Source organism: Hakea prostrata, chromosome 3, assembly GCF_041222555.1.
Source record: "Hakea prostrata isolate BN-2017 chromosome 3, UWA_Hpros_2, whole genome shotgun sequence".
In the NCBI taxonomy this organism is placed as follows: domain Eukaryota; kingdom Viridiplantae; phylum Streptophyta; class Magnoliopsida; order Proteales; family Proteaceae; genus Hakea; species Hakea prostrata.
Genome location: NC_142602.1, coordinates 25,571,021 through 25,598,325, shown reverse-complemented (window position 1 = coordinate 25,598,325; position 27,305 = coordinate 25,571,021). Strand labels below are relative to the sequence as shown.

Here is a 27,305-nt window from a genome sequence, read left to right as displayed (position 1 = left end):
TTATCCCAAGTTCCCAACCCAACAAACTACCCCATGCTCGACCATGAGGAGGGGAGACAATATGACTACTAAGACACACAGTTCTACAGAGTTGATTAAAGCTGCAGATAGATTCTTCTTTTATTTTGGACAATAAACATAATGAAGGCCTAACTTTCCTAATTAATCCTTTATAGGAAAGTTGAGACTCAATGTTTTCATGGCTGCTCTAATGGCTGTAACTGGTCAGCCATCAACAGCCCAATAAATCCAAGTCGGCTTTGAGCTTCTTCCATTCAGATTTAGCTCTTTCAGCTGGAGTATCATCATCCAATTCATGAATATGAATCTTCCTTTAAAAAAGACCCATTTGCAAAATATTGTTATTCACTCCCAATAGATTTTGAGCATAAAATAGAAAGCATTTGAAGCTTATTTATTTGTATGACATTTTTTTGGTAGAATATTTATATGGCATTGGGGGTAAGAGAAATGAAGTTCAAAATAATCTATGGATGTTTAAATTAATCTATGGATGTTTTATAAATGTTGATGCTATTGAATAGAAAAATGTATCTCCAAAACTATATCTTAGTAGAAAACTAGTACCTTTGTACAAAAAAAAAAAAAAAAATCTTACACGCTTAGTAGAGCTAGTCCACCAAAACATCTCCAAAACTATATTTAAGTACAACTAAGGGCCTCACACGAGGTGGCCCAAATCATCCAAACCATTGGGGCTTTGCCCCCTAAGCCCAAACATAGTCCATTAGGATTCAGTCTTGGCCAGTTTAGGCTATAATTGGCCGATTCGGTTCGGTTTGATTTAGTTACAACGATTTGGATTGCAAATTGACAACCCTAATTAAAATACTAGTGCAAAATTCTATATAATTTGACTTAATTAATTAGGTTTTTGTTGTAAATAATTGCTTTTTCGATTAAGACCTGAGTGAGTTTATCAAAAAGATGGTTGGAGCTCAGCATTGGGTCTTATGCGTTGAAACTTGTTAAACCAACAATTTTTCTAACAAAATAGTGAACTTGGGGCAGTATTTATTGAAATCGATTGATGGTTAGGACGTTGTGGTTTCTTCCAGTATGCAATTGCAGCTTCTGATTTGTCAACTCACCGAATCCAACGACTCTTGAAGAAGATGAATCGCCAAGGTCTAACCTTTGACTATGGTATGGGAGAATTGTCGATTCTAAAAATTGAACTCTATAAATGTTAATTCCAAGCTAGGGCAAGATGAAATAGAGATTTGAGAGTTGAGTAAATGGAGGGGTTTCATTTTATAAATTAGTAAACTATTAAACCTTTAGAATGTAAAATGAAAAATTATATTTACAATGAAACTCTTGATATTTGATTTCACGCAGTTCGATTTTATTTTGATTATGTAGTTTAATCTACGCCATTGAGTGGTGCAAATAAAAATCGGGAGCAACAGATGAATTGTGAGATTGTGATGTGGACAAACAAGGAAGGTAGAAGAAAGGAGGGAAATAGAGGCAAAATTTCGATTCAATAGATCCGACGGCTACAACAGCCGTCACTTATTTGTTTCCCGATGCTTCGTTGCTACTATTAAGGTGGCTCTCCTCTCTAGTCCTCCCCCTTTGAGACTAGAACGTGGCTGCTCCTTTCTGCCTTTAATGCTCATTCACTCTCTTCTTCTCTCTCCTTTCTTCTCCTCCTTTGTTTTTGACTCTTTTCCTCGCTTACTAGGGTTTTCAATTTCGACTTCAATTTGAGAGGTAAAAGAGGTGAGAGTTATGCCTCCCCTTCTCTCTCTTTCTCTATCTTAGTTTGAATCATTACTCAATCCTTTTGTTTATGCACTTCTATCGATTATTTTGGTTTGTGGTTTGTTTTCAAATTCTCTTCTTATACATATTCTTCTTTACCACTTGTGGGTTAGTAAAGTGATTAAAAGTCTAACCTCCCACATGAAGTCCTGAGTTTGCACCCATTATGCGGCAAAAATATTCTCATTACCATCCCCATATATAAAAACCTCCAATTCAAAAAATGAAAATAAAATAAAATAAAAAGAATATGCTTTAATTATGCTATTGATAATACACTCCGTAGTCGTATAAAACGCGTACAATATGTATTTTAATACGTTGGATTTAAAAAAAAAAATTAACGTTTCAACTCGTGAGACGTGAGCCTAAAACCTAGGCTTTTTAACTTAGTATGGTTTCAGCTCTTCTTTCTCCTTGCAGTGTATGGTAACGATTCTCGTCTCTCTCAAGTCTTTCAGCTCTCTCGACGCTCTCTGGTTTCTCTCATCTCTATGGTCTCTCTCAACTCTCTCATCTCTCGCGGCCCTAATCTGCGACCATCTCTCTCGTCTCTCTCAACTCTCTCAACTGTCTCGTCTCTCTCTGCTCTCTCTCGTCTCTCTGCTCATCTGGGTGCTGGAATCCCCCCCTGCCTGATTGGACTTGAAGAAGAGCATCAAGTCGGGCACACCGATTTCGCGTGAAGAGGAGCCCATTTGACCTCTGGTTGTGGATTCTGCTCTGTAGTTCGAGCGAGCAAGGTTACCGAAGAGCTTTTGGTTGTGGATTCTGCTCTCAAGGTCTCTCACCTCGTTTCTCTCATCTTGCTCAAGTTGGTAGCAGACTATCTCTGCAACCGACACTCATCATCTTCTTCTTCTTCTGTGGTATACTACCGCTGTCACCAGGTATGTTCTTAAATCTCCAGTTTCTTCACAGAAAGGCCAACGAATGAACCGTATATAAATTTACTTGGTCGTGAAATTTATGAGGTGATTTAAACTGTTTACGTATATAAATTTCTAAATTTCTTCTTTTTTCATACGTATGATAAATAGTTCTGAATGAAGGGCTCTTTTCCAACTGAACAGTATATGCTGCAGCTATATAAACCCCAATTTGGTTTTTTTTTCTATGAGGGGTTTCTTTTGGGTTGTATGTGTATTATAGAGATGCATAATTTTCCATCAAAGGTATGAACCATTGGTGTGTATGACTCTGCTGTGCCAGCCCAACTATTGAGCTAGTGTAACCTCCAATTTTGCCCAGATAAGGCCATCTTCAGTTTCTGTTTCTGGATATTATTTATTTACACTCTCTCCCTGTCTTTGTCTCTGTGTGACTGTATTGGTATGTATTCTCTTTTGTACCTAGGAAAGGTAGATATGCCTAGTGCTAAGAGCAAGCTTGTGAAGTACAGTTCTTATCCATCTTTCTTAATTCAAAGTTGAAAAAAATTTCACCTAAAAAATTTGAAGAAAGATAAACTAAGCTCAGACTGAATATCATTCTAGCAAAGAAAAGAATACCCTGCAAGACCAATATTCATTTGAACAATGATAAGCTGATTGTTAAGAGACAAATACAACTCCAACCACCTTTTGTATGGATTCCCATCAGTTGCATTGTTATGGTTTCAATACAGAAATTTGGGCTGTGATTAAAATGCATTACTGAAATAGATTATGAGTCTAGAATGCAGTTTGAAGCCAATAATTCTATACTAATCCAAATACAACCCTGACATTCTTAAAACCTGAATCTCTCTCTTGAACACAAATGATGTGTTAAGACTTAGGACCATAATTGCAAAGTTGGACTGCAGGTTTAACTAGAAAGAAGCCTGGCTGCGTTCGAACAGAAAGCAATTGGTCCAAGTCTTCCAATTGTTGTGACCTTTAAATATTGGGGTTGGCTGAGTTATGGCAATTTGATTTTCCTAATATCTTTGGAAATATTCCTCCAAACAGTCTTCCAGCTTCAATCAAGTTATCTTTCAAAAAGTTCAACCTTAAGAAAAGAAAATTGATACTCAAAAGTCTAAGCTCACCTCTGTAATGAACAATGCCCAAATGTCATATTCAAAAGTCAATTCTGTTCTAGTAGAAATTAGACTGTCTTTCCCTTGAGCTGTTGTGGATGTTGTAAACACAAGCTTGAGGAACATTGCGAGTGGACTAAACAGATCTGGGTTGCTGGACCACGAGGCCTATGCATTGACTCTTTCAACCAAACTAGTTTGGTTCTTGTATGCTATTCATTTTACTACCATTAATCCAGATTGGGGAAACCTATGTTGCGATGTTTTTTTTCTTCTTTCAATTATCATGATAACTTATTATGCTATTTGGATTTTATGCAATGAGTTGCTATTTAATAAAGCTGAACCAGATCCTAATAGAGTCATCCGCTTTGTTAACAAGTGGGTGTCAGATCTTGAACTAAAAACCCCTGCCCCTAGGAAAGAAAAACAGCTCCTGACCATGCTCAAACCAGATATAAGTTGTATATGTATATTGTAAGTGTGTGGTCCAGATATTCATGTATGAGTCTAAAGACCCCATGTTTCATTTTTCATCTTGTATTTCCAGACGTCCTACTATTTTCAAGATAAGATTTGACGTTTGATCAATCTTGTGTATATTTATTTCATTGCATGATGATGATGTGTATTTGGACTGAAACTAGATCAGCGTGGAAGATATTTGGACCATAAAGAAAATGCTTATTTGATTAGCTTCCAAACTAAACTTTACTATGTTAATAGTTAGATGCCCATTTTATACCCTAACTTTGTACATTCCATACAATATTCTGTGCTAGTTTTGCCAGAGAAACGTGCCCATTTGTGTCCAACCATACAAGATTTTAGTACAGATTCTGTTTCAAATTTGCCCAATTCGGCACAAAAACATAAAAAGTGGATTCTTTGCCGAATTGGGAATTTTGGCACAGAATCATTGCCATACAACCCCTAAATGTAACAGCAGCTAGAAGTCCGCCGAAGATTGGATTAGGGGCGTTGTTTTGTTATCGGTAGTTTTATTGTAACGTAGAGTTGATAGTTGAGATGCTTGCAGGTCCTTGTAGCAATAACTACTCAACCGTCGTGAGTTTGTAACCCTAATGCCATAGCTCTACTGTACACAAAAAATGGTGAAGTCGTACCTCAGATACAAGCCTGCAGAGGTATTTGGTGTTATAGTCTCGGTAGATTCCAACATCACTTACGACAGCACCGGAAAGAACCTTCTCGCGCCTGTGCTTGAGAAGCTTGGTGTTTGGAATGTCAGACAAGGTACCTGCTCCAAAGCCCTTGCCCCTGCTGAATCATCCCGTGGTCCTTCCCTAGCCGTCACTTCCATTTGTTGCTCCCCTTCTTCTTTGGTGAGTAAAACAATTTCTTTTCATGTTCATGTATTGATTTAATTCTGAAGTTTTTTTTCCGTTGCTGCTGCTTTATGGACTGTTTATTCCATCTAGTTCAATACTTTCCATAGTTTAAAAGAAGGATTGATTTTTCTTTGGTTGTTCTATTATTTTTGGTAGATAGCGAGTGGTTATGCGGATGGGAGCGTAAGGATTTGGGATATCATTAAAGGAATTTGTGAAACTACCTTGAATGGCCATAAAGGTGCTGTTACTGCACTTCGTTACAATAAGCTTGGTTCCTATCTCGCTTCTGGAAGCAAAGATAATGACATTATCCTATGGGATGCGGTTGGCGAAACTGGACTTTTCCGTCTTCGTGGCCACAGGGATCAGGTCATAATTTTTAAACCTTATATTTATGTGCTTGGAGTTGAACATTGTCATAAATGCTTGATTAAATTCCAAATCATTTTTTTTTTCTGATTCTTTCATCTACTCACTTTACATGCCTCCAGGTGACTGACCTTGTTTTCTTGGATTCTGGTAAAAAACTTGTTAGTTCTTCCAAGGACAAATTTTTAAGAGTGTGGGATCTTGACACTCAGTATTGCATGCAAATAATCAGTGGTCATCACAGTGAAATCTGGTCCATTGATGTTGATACTGAAGAGAGATACTTGGTCACTGGATCTGCAGACCCAGAACTGCGGTTCTACACAGTATGCAATGAATCAGTGGACACTGTACATTCTTCTAATTCAGAGGGAACTGAAACTGTGAGCAGTGGAGACTATGCTCGGAACAAGTGGGAAATCTTGAAGCTGTTTGGTGAAATCCGAAGGCAGAGCAAGGATAGGGTTGCCACTGTGAGGTTCAACAATTCTGGAAATCTTCTTGCTTGCCAAGTGGCTGGGAAGATTGTTGAGATATTTCAAGTATTGGATGATGCTGAATCTAAACGTAAAGCTAAAAGGAGACTTCACCGGAAGAGGGAGAAGAAGTTGCAAAAGGGGGCTGAAGAAGTAACTGAAAATGGAAACTCAAATCCTGGACTAGGAGATGTCATCATTGTTTCTGACGTATTTAAGCTTCTTCAAACATTGCGTGCTAGCAAAAAGATCTGTTCAATTTCTTTTTCTCCAGTCACGCCAAAGGGTTCACTGGCCTCTCTGGCATTATCGTTGAATAATAATATGTTAGAGGTTTATTCCATTGAAAGCAATACAACAAGTGAAAAGCTTGCTATTGAACTTCCAGGGCACCGTTCTGATGTTAGAAGTGTCACTCTTAGCTCAGATAACACCCTCTTGATGTCAACTAGTCACAATGCTGTTAAGATTTGGAATCCAAGTACTGGTTCATGTCTTCGAACTATTGATTCTGGGTATGGTTTGTGTGGCTCATTTGTTCCTGGTGACCGTTATGCACTTGTTGGAACCAAAAGTGGAACATTAGAAGTCCTACATATTGGGAGTGGTACTTGCATGGAAGTGGTGGAGGCACATGGTGGCTCAGTGCGGTCAATTGCCATGATTCCAGATGAAAGTGGTTTTGTGACTGGAAGTGCAGATCATGATGTTAAGTTCTGGGAGTATCAACTCTTGCAGAAGCCTGGTCAAGTGTGTCTTTTTGCCTTTCTCCCTCCTATTTATGTGTTAGTTTTGCTTGAAATTTGTTGTTTATTGTTATTACTTGGGTGATAGCCTGATACAGAAATTGAACCTTCTTATCTTCATAGCCTAGTGCAATGATAGCAAAGCTTGTAATTCTACCGCTAAGAATGAAATTAATTCTTTGTTTGACATCACTAAAACTTGGCTTCCCTTTCGTTTTCCATCTTGTTTTAGTATCTTTGACTGTAATGAATTACCCATTGCTGGCACATTAATTGACCTATGCTTGTGGACAATCTCAATTAGCTCTGCCACGACTTGTCTCGTGTTGCCTTTTGTAAATTTTATTTCACTTCAATTTGGTGTGTTTTATTTAAAGGTGGAACTCTATACAGTAAATTTTGAATGTAGTAAGTTAGTAATATTTGAAAGATCTGTTTACCATTTCTAATTTAATCTCTGGATTAGTTTTTATGATACTTTATTTGTGTCTCTTGATGTCATGATATGGGTTCCCATGTTTAACATATCTAAATTCCCCTTTCATCTGTCCAACAGGACTCTAAGCACCTCACTGTGACCAACACAAGGACTTTGAATATGAAGGATGATGTTCTTGTGGTTGCTGTTAGCCCTGATGCAAAATTCGTTGCTGTTGCGCTGTTAGATTGCACTGTCAAGGTAAGTTAGAAGAGTATAGGTGAACTTGGACTCTTGTATTTCTTCTTTCTTTTGTTTTGTTTATGTTGTTTTCTTTCCCACTTTTTGGGTAATAAAGTTACCTTTTACTGATAAATGGCCTGCCACTCTTTTGTTGCATCTGAGTTATTTGATTATCTAAATTTTCTGGCACGATGGAGGAAGGGAGGCTTGCCATCTTTATAACCTCGTGCGGTTAAATGTGACTCTATGATTATTTTCTTTATATCCTTGACCTAAAGAAAGCTTTAAAAATAAATAAATAAATAAATAAAAAAGAAAAAAAGAAAAAAAGAAAGAAAAATTTAACCTTGTGGTATCCAAATGTAGTCACAATTTGCCAGGTGTATTTCTTCCCTTCTCATCCCCCTTTTCCCCTTCCTATATTTATCAGCTTCTTCTAATCTGGTAACAGAACCTGCTGCACTGGAATGCTATGATTCAATAGATGTAGAGTGAAGCCTCTCTCCAGTCATTCTCCAGAGATTTGTGGAGTCTAAATAGAAAAGGTAAAAAAGAAGAAAGGAGGTGGAGAGCCGAGGTTGCTAACAGTGAAGGAGACCTCACATTAGCTTGTGAGTCTCTCTAACATCATATCTTATTCTTATAGAAGTCCTGCAGGTGTTACATTCAAATAGGAAACAGACTAGGACCAAAAAGATTGTGGACAACCCCAAAACCTAGTCTCAAGTAGCGCTAGTCGAGACCCTCTTTTTCTTCCCTTTTTGCCCACAAATACTTATTCTAAGATTCCCTTCAAGCTGGAGCATAGATGTTGAGCATGCTCAGTTTTTACAAATATAATCAACTCTAGCAGCCCCTAAGGGTTTGTTGGGCAAATCAGCCAATTGTTTTCTAGCATGGACATGTCTTGGGGAGAGCAGTGTTTTGGTGTAGCTTTACACAAACAAATGGTAGTCAACTTCAATGTGCTCCATACGTCCATGAAGTACATGATTTGTTGGTTTGTGAATAGCAACCTGAATATCACACCATCTTGTTATAAATGATCATCACAAAAGCCAAGCTTGTTCAACAGGTGCCTAATCCACATTAACTCACAAGTGACGTGTGCCATAGCTCTGTACCTTGACTTTGCACTTGATCAAGCAACAACTATTTGCTTCGTACTCTTTTAAGACACAAGGTTATCACCAATCAAATTACAAGTGCTTAATCTTCTATGAAACTGGTGTTCATGTCAAATCTGCATCAGAAAAACCTTCAATTCTCCTGTTGCCTAAATCTAACTAGTAGATTTCTTGAGATACATCAATACTCGCACAACGTCATCTAAATGAGATGTTTGGAGAGTAGATAGAAATTGACTTAAAACAGTGCTAGGGAAGGCAATGTCAAGTTGAGTCACCGTAAGATGGTTCAATTTACTAAAGACTTTAGTACCTCCTTAGATCAACAAAATATTTCTTTTGTCTAGCATAAGCTCACGTCTGGATCCATAGGAGAATTTAAAGGTTTAGAACTAAGCATCCTAGTCTTACATTACAAAACAATTGCATACTGCTTTGTGATGAGAAAATCCTTTTCTTCCATTTAGCAACTGCTACACCCATAATGTATTTGAGTCTTCCCAAGTATTTAGTCTGAACCTTTTTCACAATATAGTTTCAACTTGTCAATACCAACAGAAAAGAAACAAATTTTTTTTAGCATTAGAATGGCTGAAAAACACTAAAAGGTCACCTTTGTAATGAGTCGACCTATAGTCAATTAGTGAATCATAGAAGAAGTAAACCGACCATTTGCATTTTTTCCTGCCATTCTAATTCAGAATTTTTTTCTTGTTTATTTGGATGATATTGTTAGTAGAGACGACTATGTTGGTATTGACAAGTTGAAGTTGCATGTGAAACAACCATATCATACTTAAGGTGATTGCTTTAGCCCATATGACGACTTCTTGAGTCTCCAAACCATACCACTCTTCCTCTGAGCAACAAACTCTTGGAGGTTGCTCTATATAAACTTCCTCATGGAGATCCCTATTGAGGAGAGCATTATCTGCACCAGGTTGATACATGGCCAATTAAAGGTAGCAGCCCAATCAAGACCTAGAAGTAAGTTTAGTAATAGGAGTCTAGGAGAAAAAGTATCTAAAAAATCTACAGGTTAGATCTGGCCATACCAAACAAGCAAGGCTAGCTAGATCCCAAGTATGGTTGTCATATAAACAAACAACTTCTCAGCCATAGCTGCCATCCACTCAGGATTGGGCAAGGCTTCTGAAATAGTCTTTGGAATAGGGTGGTTTTGAATGGTAGATAAGCAAGATGAAGGTAGATAAAGCTTGCAAGTATCTAAGTAATCTACACCTTAGATCTGGCCATATCCTTAGCCATGAGTCTGGCCTTCAAACAAGCAAGGCTAGCTAGATCTCAAGTATAGTTGTCATGTAAAATGGACAACTCCTCAGTCATAGTTGCTATCCCCTTAGTATTGGGCAAGGCTTTTGAATCAATCTTTGGATTATGGTGGTTTTGGATGGTAGATTGATAGGCCCCTCATATCTCGTGTGTATTCTCGCAAGCACAAGAAGAAAGCTGGATTTTGCAACAGCAGCTAGGGAAAGCAATCAGATATGGTCCTGAGAAGGAGTTTGCTGAATAGAGAAAGCAATCAGATCTGGTCCTGAGAAGGAGGTTGCTGAATAGAGAATGATTTGCAGAAAATTGCAGATATTTACTATTGAATAAGAGGGATTTGGGGACAGAGAGAATATTGCGAATGAGCCATGAATTTGGAAACCCGCCCTTCCATCTCTTCGAGGTGGGGCAGTTACTGTCATATCCGTTTTGGGTTGGATCGATCAATGCCCTATCAAGATTCCGTAGGGGGTCAACTCGACCACGGGATGATCCACAAGAAGGAAGATGGCGGCCCCCCCCCCCCCGCCCCCCCCCCCCCGCCCCGGGGGGGGGGGGGGCCCCCCCCCCCCCCCCCCCCCCCCCCCCGCCGCCCCGGGGGGCCCCGGGGCCCCCCCGGGGGGGGGGGGGGGTGAAATCAGGAGCGGGGCGGGCCCCGGGCGGGCGGGGATTCGCATGCGGGCCGCGCCGCTACAAGATTTTGCGAGAATATTGCAGAAATTCGGAATAAGACAGAATATTTACGCGGACCTATTTACACTGAATGAGAGAGATTTGGGTATAGATTTGTCAAGTGGTTAATTTAGGGTACCTATCTGGTATAAGTATTGGGGAGGGTAATAGGTTAGAGTAGCTTTTGATGTAAGGGAATATTGGGTGAGGGCTATTGCTCTCGGGTAGCTGTAGTACACCTACTGCTGGTAGTGTGCTCTGTTTCTTGTTCAATATTCAATAAAAGTCTATTACCAATAGTAGGTGTACCTACAGCTACCTGAGAGCAATAGCCCTCACCCCAATATTCCCTTACAGCAAAAGCTACTCTAACCTATTACCCTCCCCAATACTTATACTAGATAGTACCCTAAATTAACCACTTGACAAATCTGTCCCCAAATTTCTCTCATTCAGTAGTAAATATTCTGCAATATTCGGCCTGTCCCCAAATCTCTCTTATTCAATAGTAAATATTCTGCAATATTCTGCCTGACCCCAAATCCCTCTTATTTAGTAGTATATATTCTGCAATTTTCTGCAAATCATTCTCTATTCAACAACCTTCTTCTCAATATCAGATTTGATTGCATTCTCTATTCAGCAAACTCCTTCTCAGGACCATATCTGATTGCTTTCCCTAGCTGCTGTTCGCCAAATCCAGCTTTCTTCTTGTGCTTGCGAGAATACACATGAGATATGAGGGGCCTATCATAGATAAACAAGAATGAAGGTAGATAAAGCTTGCAATACGAAGCAGAATTAGAAATTGGATACTGAACACAACTCTGAGTGCCTTTTCGAAGGGCAATCAAAGCAATAGGTTCAGATGGAGGAGACATGGGGCAATTCCATGTCTAATGTTAGTTTCTAATTTGGATCCTTCTAGAGTGAGATATGATAGTCCTTGTATGAGTAAGAGTTTTTAGTCAGGTCAGAGTTTTAGTTTGATTTGTCTTCTAAAATAGAGTCCTAGAGTGAGTTCCTTTTAAAGGCTATAAATAAGAAGCCTCTTTGCAATGTAACAAAGCAGATTATGATTAACGAAATTGAGAATTGAAGGAGCTGAGAGATTGGAGTCATGGGTCACTTAAGGGGGAACTTGCCACAGCCTAGAGAGAAGATTTTTTCAGAGTTTGTGAAATGAAAGTCCAAAGCCATCTTCAAGTAAGTACAAGCCCCCACCCCAAACCCAGCCCCATCATTCTTCTCCCTCTCATCCGCAGCCCTCCCTTACCCCTCCCTAACTCTAATTCTTAGTTACAGCCACCTCCCCCACTGCAGGACTCCTTCACCCCCTCCCAAACCGGGCGGCATCCTCTATTCCCCTACCCCAGCAATAAACTGCTAACCCCCTCTCTTCCCAGGCCTAGGATAACATCCCCAGCCCCTTCCCCTTTCTTTTTTGTTCTTCTTCAAGATTTCATAAAACTCAGAATTGCAGCCACACTCTAAACTCTAGATTCCCTTAATCCCTTAACCTAGGCCCTCCCCCCTTAGGATTTAGACACCCTCCCTATCCCCTACCTTCAACCCTAAATAACAGCCCCTCTCTTTCCCTCAAAACCTTAGATTTTCTGTAACTTATCTTTTTCATTAAGAAACCCTAACACTAAAACTTCAAACCCCTACAACTCTGTAACCAATTAATCCAATCTTAAACCCTTAGAATTAGCATTACTATTATTCCTGGAACACTCAACCATAACCCTAGCCTAATCCAAACCCTATAAACCCTACAAGCCCAAAACCTAAACTTGAAAGCCAGTTCTGAAATTACAGGACAGCAAGGTTCTAAGACGTAATTCCTCAAACCCCTAATCCTGGCTGTGGCCGTACCTAACCATAGCACCTTTAATATTGAGCAAAAATCTGTCAACCATAGGGTATTACAGCCACAGAAGACTGATGATTCTCAGGAAGAGGAGCCTCGATTGAGCTCGGAAACTGGGCTTTACATCATTCAGTGAATTCCTAGATCCTGGTTCACATCACAAGTCCTCCTAAAAAGCTCATAAAAACAAGTTGCTCATGCTGGCTCTGCATCTGAGTAACTTCAGTACTGATAGTAAGTATGGAATTGAGTTCCTCATGCATCAGGTTGAAGTCAGCAAAGTATTGGGTTAAAGGAAGACTCTTCTGATCTACTCTGTAAAACTCCCGTGACAGCTCATAAGTGCGGGGAAGCTTTTTTGGTCCTAAATACAAGATTTTAAATAGTCTCATGGTTCTTAAACTGTATCAATATGTGTCATGGTTTAAGATCTTGGCTAGCCAAAAAACTGAGATCTCGTCCAAGCTTGGGAAAAAAATCCTGCTCAACTTAAGTGTACTCGAGGGCCCTTCTTGGTAGGGCTCAGGTTAGGCTGAAATTTGGTATTTAGCCTAATTGAGGCCTTCTAGGTGGTGGCCTTAAAGTTATGAGAGAACAAGTGTATATATTAGTTTCAACTCAACCCTAAGTCCCTAACGTTGAAATGGAAATGTTGAATGGATGAACATCCAGACTTACAAAACATGAAATATACAATCGTTCTTTGATATAAGTGAAATAATAAAGTTTTAAAGTGAAATGATTATGTTCACATTATGATAGTACAACATTGGCGTACTTATATAAGTTACACCACAAGAGTGCAAGAGTGAAATGAAATCAATGACTATGTTAATTTTAATTCCTTACAAAATATGTTTTTTTAGTTCCAAAATTCCCAAAATAAATTAAAACAGAAAAATAAGTTTGGTTCCATGAACTTGCAATGAGATTCACATGCATTTAGTTCACATACAAACACCTAATGTAGAATATATTATTTAAACAAAATGAAATTAGGGGAAAAAAGTACCTTCCTTGAAGAATGGCTTCAAAATCACTTGATCCTTGTTGATTTCTTGTTCTAGATGACCTAAATGGAGTGTTGATGCATTGTAGGGGAGGATCTGAGTAATTTCCAACGAAAAATCTGATCAAAGATGGAAGAACAACAAGCAGGGGTGAAGAGGCGAGATCTCATCTCGACCTGATTAGAGGGTGTTATTCAAAGGGTCAACTCGACTAGATCCCAGTCAAACTGAGATCTCGGCTGAGATTTAGAACTTCTTGGGTTTTGCAGGCCATCTTATCTCGACCTTACAAATTATTGAGAGCTTGCAAGACCTCAAACCATGAAATTTTGGTTTCGATCCTACATGTAACCGTAAAATTTTGGGTTCCAACAATTAGGTGGCCGAAATCAGATATGCTTGTCCCGTTAGTTTTCAAGTAGTCATATCTGGCCCGAAACTTAAGGGACACAGTAGTGAAAATGTATAAACATATTATCTAAAATGGGAGTTTGGATAATTGTATCAACTCCATGTAGTGCTATTCTGGCTGTTGTTATTGATAACAGTGACTAAGGCTCTAAATTCTATAATTGAGTGTTTTCTAACTGTACAACTTTTTCTTGATATTTTAATGAACATTATTTTTTCCGTTCATTTTGGGGCTGCTCAGTACGAGACTTTTTCATTAAAATTTCCACATGGAACTTGTGAATCTGAATCTATGTAAATATTACCATCCTCCCTTTTTATTTGTGTGTTTTTTGGGGGAATAGCTCAATGTAGTGGATGGGCAAACCCCTTAACACAAAATGCTAGGGCTATTGGTGACCTTACTGAAACTATCTATACAAATGCCTTGCAGGTTTTCTTTTTGGATTCGCTGAAACTTTTTCTAACATTGTATGGTCACAAGCTTCCTGTATTGTGCATGGACATTTCATCGGATGGAGATCTCATAGTCAGTGGTTCTGCAGACAAGAATTTAAAAATATGGGGATTGGACTTCGGTGATTGTCACAGATCAATTTTTGCCCATGCTGACAGGTACTTTTTTTTTTCACAAATTTTTTTATGGGTATGAAAAAGTGCTCTATGATGTATTGTTGATAAAGAGGAACTGATGCTGGATTCTGATAAACTTTGTTCAATTTCAGTGTTATGGCAGTGCAATTTGTCCGCAATACACATTATATGTTTAGTGTTGGGAAAGATCGCCTTGTAAAGTATTGGGATGCTGACAAATTTGAGTTGCTTTTAACCATTGAGGGGCATCATGCTGAAGTGTGGTGTCTCACAATCAGCAGCCATGGGAATTTTGTCATCACAGGTTCTCATGACCGATCAATACGCCGTTGGGATCGTTCTGAAGAATCCTTTTTCATTGAGGTAATGCAGTTTTGTATCTTTTGCAATGCTGATCTATTGCCTTCTGTCCGGATAGATCTGTATTTGTCTCAGGATGTGGAACTAAATTACTGTTGATCACTGTGGGATGCAATTTTTTCGATATGCAGGAAGAAAAGGAAAAAAGATTGGAAGAAATGTTTGAGGCCGACATTGATAATTCAATTGAAAGTAAGTACGCACTCAAGGAAGAACTTCCAGAGGAGGGAGCTGTAGGGCTGGCAGGGAAGCACACTCAAGAAACCCTCACTGCGACTGACAAAATTATTGATGCATTAGACATGGCGGAGGAAGAATCAAAGCGGATAGCTCAGCACATGGTATGTAAGATTTTTGTTGTCTGTTTCGTATCTTGATCAACCTTTCTAGCTTTACTTTTTTGACAAGTAATATATGAAAAAAGTGTGCATCATCTGTTGTTCTGCTTAATGTAATCTAAGCAAAATATAAGAAGATTAGGCTCTCATTGCAAGTTTCTTTGGTAGGGCTGCAATTGGGCCGGGCTTTCACTATCCCAAGCCCAGCCCTATATGTTCTAATCTGAGCCCATTCCTGCTCTGACCTTAGTTCAGGGCCAAGGATTATTGTCCCTGGCCCTAAGTCCTACAGGGCCAAGCCAAGCCCTTTCTCGCCCTAATTGGGCCGGGTCGAGATGGGTTGGCCCTGGCCCTGATTGCCTGATTGGTCCCTGTCCCTGGCCCTGATTGACCCTATCTTGGCCCTAGTTGGTCTTATCCTTGGACCTAAAATATCAAATGTATATTCATAAAAATAATACATAATAATAAAAATAAAAGTATCTTAAGTAAACTAAAAATAAAATTCATAGAAATATAAGATGATTCAAGCTCATACAAAATGATAAAATAGTCAATAAGTTGATAGTGTTGATTTAAACTTAAATAAATTCATACTCTATAATTCTATATTGATCTCTGAAAGTCTCTCATTGCTTTGATGATGGAAATTGAATACCTCTCCCATTACTTTGGTGATGGAAATTGAAAACCCCTCCCATTGATATATCCTTATTCAAAAAAAAAAAAAAAATCATATTCAAAACTTTGTTAACAAGTAAATCAATGATAATTTAGTATTGATATTTTTTTTGTAGTTAAAGAAAATTATATTTTAGTTACAAACATAGCTATCTATCCTTAATAAGGTTTTTTTCCCCCCTTCTGAAATATCACATTGGAGGCAAAAGAAAGATGCCAATATTCATGATGAGAAGTTGGGGTGTTGATTTGTTAGATATTAATTCTCTATATACTAGCTTTTATTATTTATAATATATTATCTCTCCTTAGTCCAAAAAAAAAATCAATGATTTTTTGGAACTAAAAATGACTTAGTTCGAAAAATAAAAATTATCTTAAAAATAATATAAAAAGTGAACTCATAGTCTAATATGATCAAAATGACTAAAGGTCAAAGTCGAGACTTATAGTTATATCAATATTAATGTGAAGATTAGGGTAAAAATGTAATACATGATCAGGGTCAAATTAACATTAAGACTAGAGCTAAAATTAGGGTCGGGATCGACCCAAAATCAGGTGGATGCTTACTACATTGGTAATGAAGATATAATTTATTTTTACTAATTTTTTAGAACATGATCATGTTTTTAAAATTTGACATGTGTCAAATATTCACCCATGTGGATTATAATTAATTCCTCTCCATATGGGTGGAGGGTCCAGACTCAAATTATTGCCAAAATCATGGGCCTAAATCAAGGCCAAGATTAGGGCCAAGATCAGGGTCAGAATCAGAGCCATAATTAGGGCCAAGATCAGGGCCAAGATCAAGGTCAAAATCAGGGCTAGAATCAGGGTCAAAATCAGGGCCAAGATTAGGGCCAAAATCAAGGACGAGCTGCGATGGGCTAGGCAAGCCAGAGAGTAATCCCACGCCCGCCCTTAGCCCTAGTTCAGGGCCAAAATATTTTAGCCCTAACCCGCCCTAGGGCCAAAATCTTTAGCCCAAGGCGGGCTTAGGCTCGGTCGTGTCGGGGAGCCAAACTTGCACCCCTATTCTTTGGCATCATGGGGTTGTTCTGATTAACTGCTTCTACTCGTATGCCTGGAAAATTTCCTCGATAATGAGGAGTAATTGATTTGCAGATGAACAGTGACATGCTAAGTTGATATTGGAATTTTTATTGGGATTTGGGAGGCAGTAGTGCCTGAATCTGTGGATGCAGATACCTTGTCGCACCTTAAGGCTGCGTTTGTTTGCAAAGGTGGGGTGGGGAAAAAAACATGTGGGCCCCATGTGTAGTGGAGTGAGGGAGAAGGAAAGGAAAGGGTTTTGTGGAAAAGTGATAGTGGTGGGTCCCACTTTTGACTTTTTCAAACTTTTCCACAAAATCCCACCAAATCTGTGGGGTTTTAAAAAGCCTTGGGGTGGGAAAGTTGGGCTGCCATCTCACTAGACAAGTTTCCTTGGTTCAAGGAAGCTTGTCTCTCACTTTCCCACCCCTAGCAACCAAACAATATACACTTTTAGGAAAAGTAGAAAAAGTTTGCTTTTTTCAAGAATTTTCCCACCCCATCTTTATTCCAGCAAACAAACGCAGCCTAAGGAAATGATAGTGAGAAGTACTAGAGCCAGATGTTTGAATGCTCATCTGTGGGGTTGGAGAATCTTTTAATGCCTAATAAGTTATTGAATTTTAATTTTATGGATATGTATGGTAGGCTTGGTGCTGTACATCTCTGTTGATTGTTACATTTATAGGATCTGGAAGATACTTCTGTTTGTGGCTTTAATAACTGAGTTCTTTTAGAGAATAGATCCTGCGGATGAACAATAAAAAGTTGGTGTTTTGGGTTCTCTCCACTGGAACTTATGGAGATAGTTTCTCTCTGCACCGTAACCCAAGTCTTTGAAACAAAAATTTTAGCAGTCTTCTACAAAACTTTTGGATTTAAATGGCAGTTATTGGTGGGAAAGAAAACTCCATCAAGCTTCCCATTCTTAGCTCCAAGAGAAAAGAATGTCATCTGTGTCTTGATCATTGACAATTTTTTGTGTGATAATAGTTAGGAAGGTCCCAAAATAGTTTTTATGCATCTATACATGCTTCCTTATGGTGGTATGGTTATCTATTGTTATGTTTGTATGTATATTTATATTTATATTATATATCCAGACATTTAGTTTGGACTTGGGGAGAGGGTAGGGGTGGGGTTGGAGGATGTATTATTGCAGAGTCGCACATAGATTTCCTCCTGGATAAGAGATTTAACGGGATATACAGTTCCTCCATGCCGAACAAGGTAAAGGAGTTAACGTCAGTGAGTCAAGAGACACGCCAAAGACTTGGCACTAAAGAACATACACCCCATGAAAATACAAAATTATCAGACACCCCGTCATTGTATGAAATTACATCCTAGTCCACTTCATTTAGTATTTTCTGTTAGGTGATAATTTCTTATTTTCTATTTGCTAAGCACCCATAGACCAATGTGAAATTGTCCTATTGCCCTTGACTGATTATTTTCAAAACCTGAAGTGTCATTTTTTTTGTGCAATTCATACTGGCTGAATGGAAAACCAGGTGCATTGGAAGCTATTGAGCTTGGCTTGGAGTAGGATCTCTCAACACAGACGGCAGAGAAGTTTCAAAATGGGGGAAAAACAAAAGAACTACAGATTCTAGGTGTCATTTAGAATGATATTGGAAACAACAAAAATACTTGTAAATAGAATAGGGGCCAGAAGAGAGAGGGACCGGATCACAAGGGGTCAAGGGATCTTAAAAACACAAAGAAAGAGAGAGAATATCAGAGGTGACATGATTAACCCAGGCTTGAGAGGAGGGAAATAAGTATGTGAGGAATGTGATCAGAGTGAAGTGCCTTCGCTTTACTGTGTAGTGCAGATCAAGAGTGATGAAATGCGTGAATGTGGAGGCCCATGGTCAGTTTTTTGGGCTTCTGACTTGTGATGGGAAATTGATGCAGTAAAAGTAGCTCCTTTTAATGTAAAGCAAAGAGCTATGATCAGCTTAGGCCCAAACGACCCATGAAACAGAGAATTAGAAGTGGGGACAGAAATTAGTAACTTAGCGTTTGTGTCTGAAACAAATCAGTGCTAAGAAATATGATTAGCCTGGTTAAGAATGAAGCTTTTATAGTGGTTAACTTAGCAATTCTCCATCAAATCCAGTTGGTTTGGAAGATATGAGGGTGGTCACACCAAAATAGAAGCTGGGGTGATGCCGACCAAGCTACCCAGTAGAATGAGCTTCAGTTTTGGAGAGAACGGTTAGTTATTGAAGGTCTTCTTCAAAGCATCAGTAGCATCAAAACAATTGTAGCTTTAGGGGAACTCGAACAAGAGTGACAGCAGTGAAACAACTTACAAAATCAAAAGGGGGATAAAAGGTAGTTCAGCTCTCCCAGCTAGGTTCCTCAACCCTAGAAATTCTCTCTTAATATCAAGGTCTTTACCCTTCTTATCACTAAACATTCCCAGCTTGTTACAAATATCATTCACTCTTATCAGCTGTTCTCTAGTTTGGACATGATTAGTGGAGATCAGCCCTTGTCACAGCTTCTCATGGACAAAGTGGCAGTCTACTTCAATGTGCTTTGTACACATTAGACATAGGATTTGATGCTTTATGATAGCAGCCTGATCATCACACCACAGAGACATTGGTGACTTTTGATCAAAGCCAAGCTCCCATAGAAATTGCTTAATCCACAACAGCTCACAAGTGACAATTGCTACAACTCGATATTCTGACTCCTAAATGGATTGAGAAACCATTATCTGCTTCTCACTCGTTGAAGACACAAGGTTCCCTCCAACCAAGGTACAATAGGTTGTGGTAGATCTCTTATCCATTGGTGAACTGGCTTGCATCGGGAGCTCAATTTCCCGGGCCAGATTTGTGAGTGAACCCGCATCCGAACCAAGTACCTTAATATTTGTAGCCGCCCGATGAGTGGTCCAAGGTTAGACGAAACGTTCCGACATTGTCAGAAGGGCTATCAGTTGGTCACACCAAGTAGTTTAGTTTTCCAACCGGAGCTCAATTTTCCTGTGGCCATGATTTGTGTAGATGAACCCACATCCGAACTTTCTTAAGATACCTTAATATTTGTAGAACCGCATCCGATGAGTGGTCCAAGGATTAGACAGAAACTGATTCACGACATTGATCAGAAGGGCAATATCAAGTTGAGTCACAACCAAGTAGTTTAGTTTTCCAACCAATCTTTGATGCTTCTCTAGATCATCAAGAGCTTCTCCATTTCAGGCATAAGTTCTATATTTGGATCTATTGGGTGTATCCAAAGGCTTTAAACCATGCATCCCTATTTCAGATAGTAACTCAAACACATGTTCACGTTGGGATACAAAGATCCCATTCCTGGATTGAAGAAATACTTGAACCTTCCCAAAGTCTTTAGTCTGAATTTGTTCTTACAAATAGGTCTTTAGTGCTTCAATACCGGCTATATCATCTCCAATAATAATAATGTCGTCCACATGCACAACTAGAAATATCCTCGTTGTCATAGATTGATGGAAGAACATTGAGTGATCATTTTCACATTGTGTCAAACCAATATCTGCCACAATTGAAGTGAACCGGCCAAACCATGCACGTGGTGACTATTTCAACCCATACTTTGACTTCTTCAAGTGACACACTGTACCATTCTCCTATTGAGCAACAAACCCTGGAGGTTACTCCATATAGACTTCCTCATGGAGATCCCAATTGAGGAAATTATTCTTCACATCTAGCTGAAACACAGGCCAATGATGGGTAGCAGCTAAGGAAATCAAAATTTGGATAGAAGTGAGCTTCTCCACAAGTAAGAAGGTATCCAAATAGTCCACACCATATATTTGAGGATATCCCTTCACCGCAACTCACAAGTTTAGTAAGAGTACCATCAGGGCTTACTTGTTACTTTCACTACAAACATCCAGTGACATCCAATAGCAGTTTTCTCGGGTGGCAAGGGACAAGTTTTTGGGGTGTCCTTGATATTGACTCAAAATACAATAAATTAGTAAAATAAAACAATGGTTTGAACATGCAAAGATATAAAATGCCTATGATTGAAAAGAAGGAAGAACATTTTGTTAGAACATCTTTGTAATCCATAATTTGGTGATGGTGAAGTCACAGGTTTAACCTTGATTTTCTTCATGGCCGCTTGATCTATTGGTTAGTGTGTTTAGGGCTGTTGTGGAGTTGTTTGTTTTGCCATCTTACGTAGTTACATGGCTTATGAGTGGAATAGGGAATAGTTAACTTAAGAGAATACTCTTATTCATCTCTATTTCCATCATGAATGAAACATAGTGGTATTATCTTTTTTGTTTATTGGTTATTTATCCAAGAAAAGGAGAAAAATGAAAAATGGTCTTCAAGGTGGACTCTCATGGATGTCAATAAATTGGAAAAATGAGAGACGGTTGTTGGGAGACTTGGCTTTCCTATACTCTGACATAGTAACTCAATTTTGGCTGGCTTTTTTTGGCTACTCCACATAGGGTACTTGTATGCTTGTTTTACAATTTGTAAATTATAGGTTGCTTGATTTATAAATTTTTGGTCTGATTGGCATTGCTAGCTTAGTGAAATCCAAAATATTAGCTGTTCTCCAAGGGTTTTGAACCACCAAAATCATCTGCTGGGACAATTTTAGCAATGTATTCCTGCATTTGTTCTTCCTTTGGGTTCTTGAGTATAATGAAAAATGGCCACATCTCAAAAAACTCGAGAATCTCAACCATATTGAGACAAGGTGACATACAAAACACAGAAAAATTCACAGTTGCAAACAACTAGGCTGAGATTTTGAAATATCCTAGAATCCCCTTGAGATTGAATATTACGAGAATTTCAACTTCCTTACCAGGCATGAACATACTCAAGTATTGTATTGTTGGATTAGGGTAGTAAGGCTTCTATGACTTGTATACTCCACTTGGTTTTGCTGCCTATGTAATATGCATTGTGAGCTCTTTATTGTGTTGTGATTTGTAATAGAAACTTTGTTTTTATTTTTCATTGACTATTAATTCTCATAGCAATCAAATAATTTGTAAAATAGGCAGTTTCAAGTTCACCCTTTACTGCTAACCTAAGCTGGAAATACCAAAAATGCAGTAGTAGGCTTTTTAGCATGAATACTAAAATAAGTCTGTTAAGCCTTAAACAAGATTCCCTTAAATTTTCAGAGCAACTTATGGCTGTTTTCCCAGTAAAACATCATTTTGGGATGGGGAAAAAAATGCAAAAATTTGTTGAGATCTTGAGAAACTTGACCTGGTTGAGATTTGAGAAGGCTGTACAAGAAGGGTTTTTGAACCTTATTTTATATTATCAGTAAGAAAAAGGATCTCATAAACAATCCCCACTGATTATGGTTTGCATTTTGCGTCTCCTTGAACCTCTTGAGTCTTTGGCATTCAATGACCAGAAAATGGAAGGAAAGTTTTCTTGCAGAAAGTATTCTCTGCTGGAGTGGGTTAGTCTTCATCATTGTCTTCTTTACTGGTTTCCCCATCTATTCTTGTTATGAGTTGATAGGGTTCTTTTATTGATGTCAAGTAACAAGGGTTACTCGTTTTGCGTTTGTTTGTCTTCATTGGGATTGGTGACAGTGAGCCTAATCACTCAATGGACCTTAAAGTATGCTATATTTTTCAATTCTCTCTCTTTTAATTTATGGTAGGTTTTAATTGAAAGACATGGAGATTAATGCAGCCTGGATGCATTTTTCTCTACTTCTCTGCCTACTTTGTTGATTATTGTAAAGAAATACACTACATTATATATCCAAAAGAAAGATGCCTTTTTAATTTCAGGAGTACATTATAGAAAAATAAAAAATAAAAATACTTCCTATTCCCTAATGCTCTGATTGTCACTATCAATTTCAGGAGGACAATGCTAGTGGAAGAGTAACTACCTTCCAACCAAATATAATGATGCAGGGGGTTTCTCCATCTGATTATGTCCTCCATGCTCTTTCTAAGGTTCACATCAGTGAGCTGGAGCAGACATTACTGGTATGTATGGTACCCCTCCCTCTTTTTTCACTTTGATAAATTAGTAATTGTATCTGTTGAGATAGAATAACTTTTAAGATTCATCTTACGAGGTAAAGGGCCTCAGCCACCCAATACATTATGAAATCATAGGAAACTTACAACTGTATAAGCTTTACCAATGGGGAACTAATTATGCAAGCATTCTTGACCTCAATGCTCCAATGAAGTTCCTGTGCAGTTGCTTCCTGTTTGATTGGGTTTCTTTCTATATGAATCCGAGTATAGATTTCATATTCTGGAAATAACTCACCAGTAAGGTCCAGTTTTCAGCTAAAACAATGCCTCATTGCATTTCACCCTAGTTTTGTACTGCAGTATATTGTCTGTTTTGGATTTCTGTTCCTAATTTTTGCATCCTCTGAAGTTGTTATTGATTGTCTATCGTTCTGGATATGGTCATCAGTCCCATTCTATAGAGTGTTCATAACCATTACTTGCATCTGTTTCCACTATCAAATTACTGATGGTGTTCACTTTCAAAAGAAGTACCAGGTTGTTACTTGTTAGTAGGTTAAAAGCCTTGGTATATAAGTATTCATTTCTCTGCTTGTAAGAAAATTGACATTGCATTTCAAAAGGTCACTGCTGTTTTTCTTTCCGGTACTTTGTTATTCTACTTTTATACCTTGATTGATGCGAACAGTAGTGGCTTCAGATAATTGATAGCATTGAGGTGCATCGATACTAACTAAAAGCTTTTCTTTTGGCAGTCTGTGCCGTTCTCTGATGCCTTGAAGCTTATGTCTTACTTGAAGGATTGGGCTTATATTCCTGATAAGGTTAGCCTTTGTATATGTAAGAAATGTGAACTTAGATACATGATACATGAAAAGATGTATGTATCACATTGATGTTCACCCCAGATGCAGTGCAGTAGTGCTTACGTTGGGAATTTGGGATCTTTACTATTTGTGATTATCAATTCTCAGATGTTGATTTTGATTTGTTTCCTGAACTGAAAATGTGGAGCATAAATTAACAGACCTTCTCAGTCTGGGGAACTGGAGTTCACTGTAACTCACAATATTTTTGGACTGCATGCAGGTTGAACTTGTTTCTCGGGTTGCCACAGTGCTCTTGCAGACACATTATAATCAATTGGTCACTACCCCTCCTTCCAAACCTATCGTGACAATTCTTAAAGACATTCTTTATCCTAAAATCAAGGTAAATCTATGACCTTGTTTTGAGTAATAAATGTATGATCACTATTCTACATGTTGATGATGGAGTTCATCATACTCAAGAAATTTGGGCTTCTGCTTCTGAGATCTTGAACATTTAATTTTCTGTGTTTCCTTTTGGAAAATTCTGTTTGCCGTTTTGTTGAATGAGGGTTTTTTTTTTTTTTTTAAAATTATTATTAATTAATTAATTTATTACTAATCCTTGAGGCTCTTAAGAGTATCAGGTTTCATGTTGTTTTGGACTGCTTATCACATCATTTTACTGTTTGGTCATTTAGAATTTGGATACTCCACCTGAATGTAGTATTTGTCAAGAAAGGTGTCTTCTCCATGTCTCAAAGTTGTGGGGTCATTAATTGGATTATCAGTCTCTTGTTTTTATTTCTATAGGCTGTTGTGGTCAGTGACAACAATTTTTCAGTCTCAATTCAATTGTACAGCCCACCCCCAACCACATCCCCCCAGTGGTTTTGTGTACGTATTTCCTGGTGGTCCTTCTTTCCTTGCTTTTGGGTGATCCATCATCATTTTCATGGATGGTGTACCTCTTCTCTTTTTTTTTTTGGAAGGGGTGGGGAGGGTGGGAAGGGGGTGTTGAAGACGTTTGTGCTGAGACTGACTTAATTTTTCAACATTTTAAATCTGAAACTGCACAAGATATGCTGCTTTGGTGATTTTGGCCGTCATCTGATTCATGGTGATGATGGTTGATTCATCCTCGATTTGTGCCCCATTTATTGCATAAACGTGTTATGATATTTGTTAGGGTATATGTTGATTAACTGTTTGATGTTGTGAATTGAAAATATGTCCCCGGTTGCTTTTCATTTTTAGATACGTGACGAATGATTCCTTAACCATCAATTGAATCTTGTGTCATACACGTCACTATCTGTGTGTTGATGAAAATGCCAAGTAACCATTTTACTTCCTACTAGAACCATACCCAGCTATTCCTCCCTGCATGCGGATGGCAAAATAAAATTAGATATTTATCTGGTGTTGTAGTCATTGCCTAATCAGCGTTTCACGTTGTCTCCTGCCAGGAATGCAAAGACACCCTTGGTTTCAACCTTGCAGCAATGGATCATCTGAAGGTACTGAAATCGTGTTCACGCATGTTTCTGCATTTGCACGTGCTGCAGTTGTGTTTTATGATGAAAGAGAATCACAGACTTAGATCTTCCTGTTCCTTTATGTATTGCAGCAATTAATGTCTTTGAAATCTGATGCCCCTTTCCGAGATGCAAAGACCAAGTTGCTTGAAATCCGTTCACAGAATTCAAAGCGTGGAAGAGAGACAAAAGTAGAAAAGAGAAAAAAGAAGAAGCAGAAGACTAGAGCTGGGACCTAGTCTGACCAAGGAAATGGCAGGACATCAAGTTTCCAGTTTGTAGAGTCAGATTTGACAGCATAATCATGGAAATCATTCAGTTCCTCAATGTTTAAGGGCTCAAACAGAGACCAGATGAGTGACACAATCATGGAATCTGGCATCTCTGTGTTCAGACTGGGGAATATTGATTGATGCATAATGGAACTTTAGACGTTAGCCAATGGAGGTTAAAGGTGAACATCTTCATGGCTGATGGGAGGTCACAAGTTAACTTATAATGAAAATCCTGCTATCCAATACTACAGAAAATTTTGATTCCTTTCTGTAGGTAATTAAGTAGCTAATGTTTGTTGCCAGATTAAAGGAATTGTTTTTGTTTTTGTTAGCAATTGCTTGAAGGGCTTAGTAATCCTTCTGATTCTCTTGGCCGCCCAACTGTAAATTATACGATGTCAGTGAGGTTGTTTCTTTTAATGTTTGATTTATATTACCAAATGTAATGAGCAGCATCTTTGTTAATTGGAAAGCTGAATTTTAGTCTGGCTAGTTGGATCATGAACATCAGTGCAGCGGAAAATTGGTTTCAGCTTTATGTTCCAGGTGAATTGGGACCTTGATGCCAAGCCTTTTGGTAGGTCAAGTTGCATTATCATGGAAGCTGGGCTAGATCAAGTGGGTCAATAGAGGGAGAATAATAGTAATAGGGGGCTGAAGAAGTAGTGGGGTGAGGGAGAAGGAAAGGAAAGTAAAGGAAAGGCTTTTATGGAAAAATGATAGTGGTGGGTCTTATTTTTTATTTTTTCAAATTTTTTCACAAAATTCTATCAAATTTGTGGGGTTTTAAAAAGTGTGGGGTGGGAAAATTGAGTTGCCACCTCACTAGTCTTTCACTTTTCTATCCCAAGCAACCAAACAATATACGCTTTTAAAAAAAGAAAAAATTATATTTTTCAAGAATTTTTCTGCCTTTTTTTTCCACCCCATCATTATTGCAGCAAACAAATGCAACCTACCTGAAAATGGAAACTCAAATACTGGACTAGGAGATGTCATCATTGTTTCTAACGTATTTAAGCTTCTTCAAACATTACGTGCAAGCAAAAAGATGTGTTCAATTTCTTTCTCTCCAGTCACACCAAAGGGTTCACTGGCCTCACTGGCCTCACTGGCATTATCGTTGAACAATAGTATGTTGAGGTTTATTCCGTTGAAAGCAGTACAGCAAGTGAAAAGCTTGCTATTGAACTTCCAGGGCACCATTCTGATGTTGGAAGTCACTCTTAGCTCAGATGACACCCTCTTGATGTGTTTTTTTTTGGTAAAGACACCCTCTTGATGTCAACTATTAAACCTTTAGAATGTAAAATAAAAAAATTATATTTACAATGAAACTCCTGCTATTTGGATTTTATTTTGATTATGTAGTGTAATCTACGCCAATGGGGGGGGAAAAAAAAAAGGGGGGGGGCGGGGGGGGGGGGGGGTGGGGAGGGGGGGCAAAGAGGGGGGGGGAGAGGGGGGGGGGGGGGGGAAAAAAAAAATAAAAAAAAAAAAACCCCCACAACCCCCCCCCCCTTTTTTTTTTTTTTTTTTTTTTTTTTTTTTTTTTTCTTCCCCCCCTCCCCCCCCCCCTCCCCCCTGGGTGGTGGTTTTTTTTTTTTTTTTTTTTTTTTTTTTTTTTCTTCTCCCCTCCCCCCCCCCCTCTTTTTTTTTTTTTTTTTTTTTTTTTTTTTTTTTTTTTTTTTTTTTTTTTTTTTTTAAAAAAAAAGGAGAGATCACCCCCCCCCCCCCCCCCCCCCCCCCCCCCCCCCCCCCCCCCCCCCCCCCCCCCCCCTCTCTTTTTTTTTTTTTTTTCTCTCTCTCTCTCTTTTTCTCTCTCTCAGTTTGAATCATTACTCAA

General features: G+C 38.5%; 1 protein-coding gene across 1 annotated transcript; it reads left to right on the top strand.

The window, feature by feature from the left end:
* The first annotated feature begins 2,442 nt into the window (after positions 1–2,442).
* LOC149021879 (transducin family protein / WD-40 repeat family protein) lies at positions 2,443–25,964 on the top strand. Its single transcript, XM_089150057.1, has 13 exons — positions 2,443–2,681; positions 4,854–5,160; positions 5,323–5,538; positions 5,661–6,764; positions 7,317–7,439; positions 14,241–14,422; positions 14,533–14,764; positions 14,893–15,102; positions 22,712–22,840; positions 23,593–23,661; positions 23,927–24,049; positions 25,116–25,166; positions 25,277–25,964. Exons 2-13 carry the CDS (start codon positions 4,927–4,929, stop codon positions 25,421–25,423), a joined length of 2,820 nt encoding a protein of 939 aa, XP_089006183.1. The 5' UTR covers positions 2,443–2,681; positions 4,854–4,926; the 3' UTR covers positions 25,424–25,964.
* Positions 25,965–27,305: the final 1,341 nt, after the last annotated feature.

Coding starts and splice junctions, on each gene's coding strand:
- LOC149021879 (XM_089150057.1), top strand. CDS start 4,927: ATGGTGAAGTCGTACCTCAGATACAAGCCTGCAGAGGTATTTGGTGTT. Junction 5,539..5,660: donor TTCGTGGCCACAGGGATCAG/GTCATAATTTTT, acceptor ACATGCCTCCAG/GTGACTGACCTTGTTTTCTT. Junction 22,841..23,592: donor AGCTGGAGCAGACATTACTG/GTATGTATGGTA, acceptor TTCTTTTGGCAG/TCTGTGCCGTTCTCTGATGC.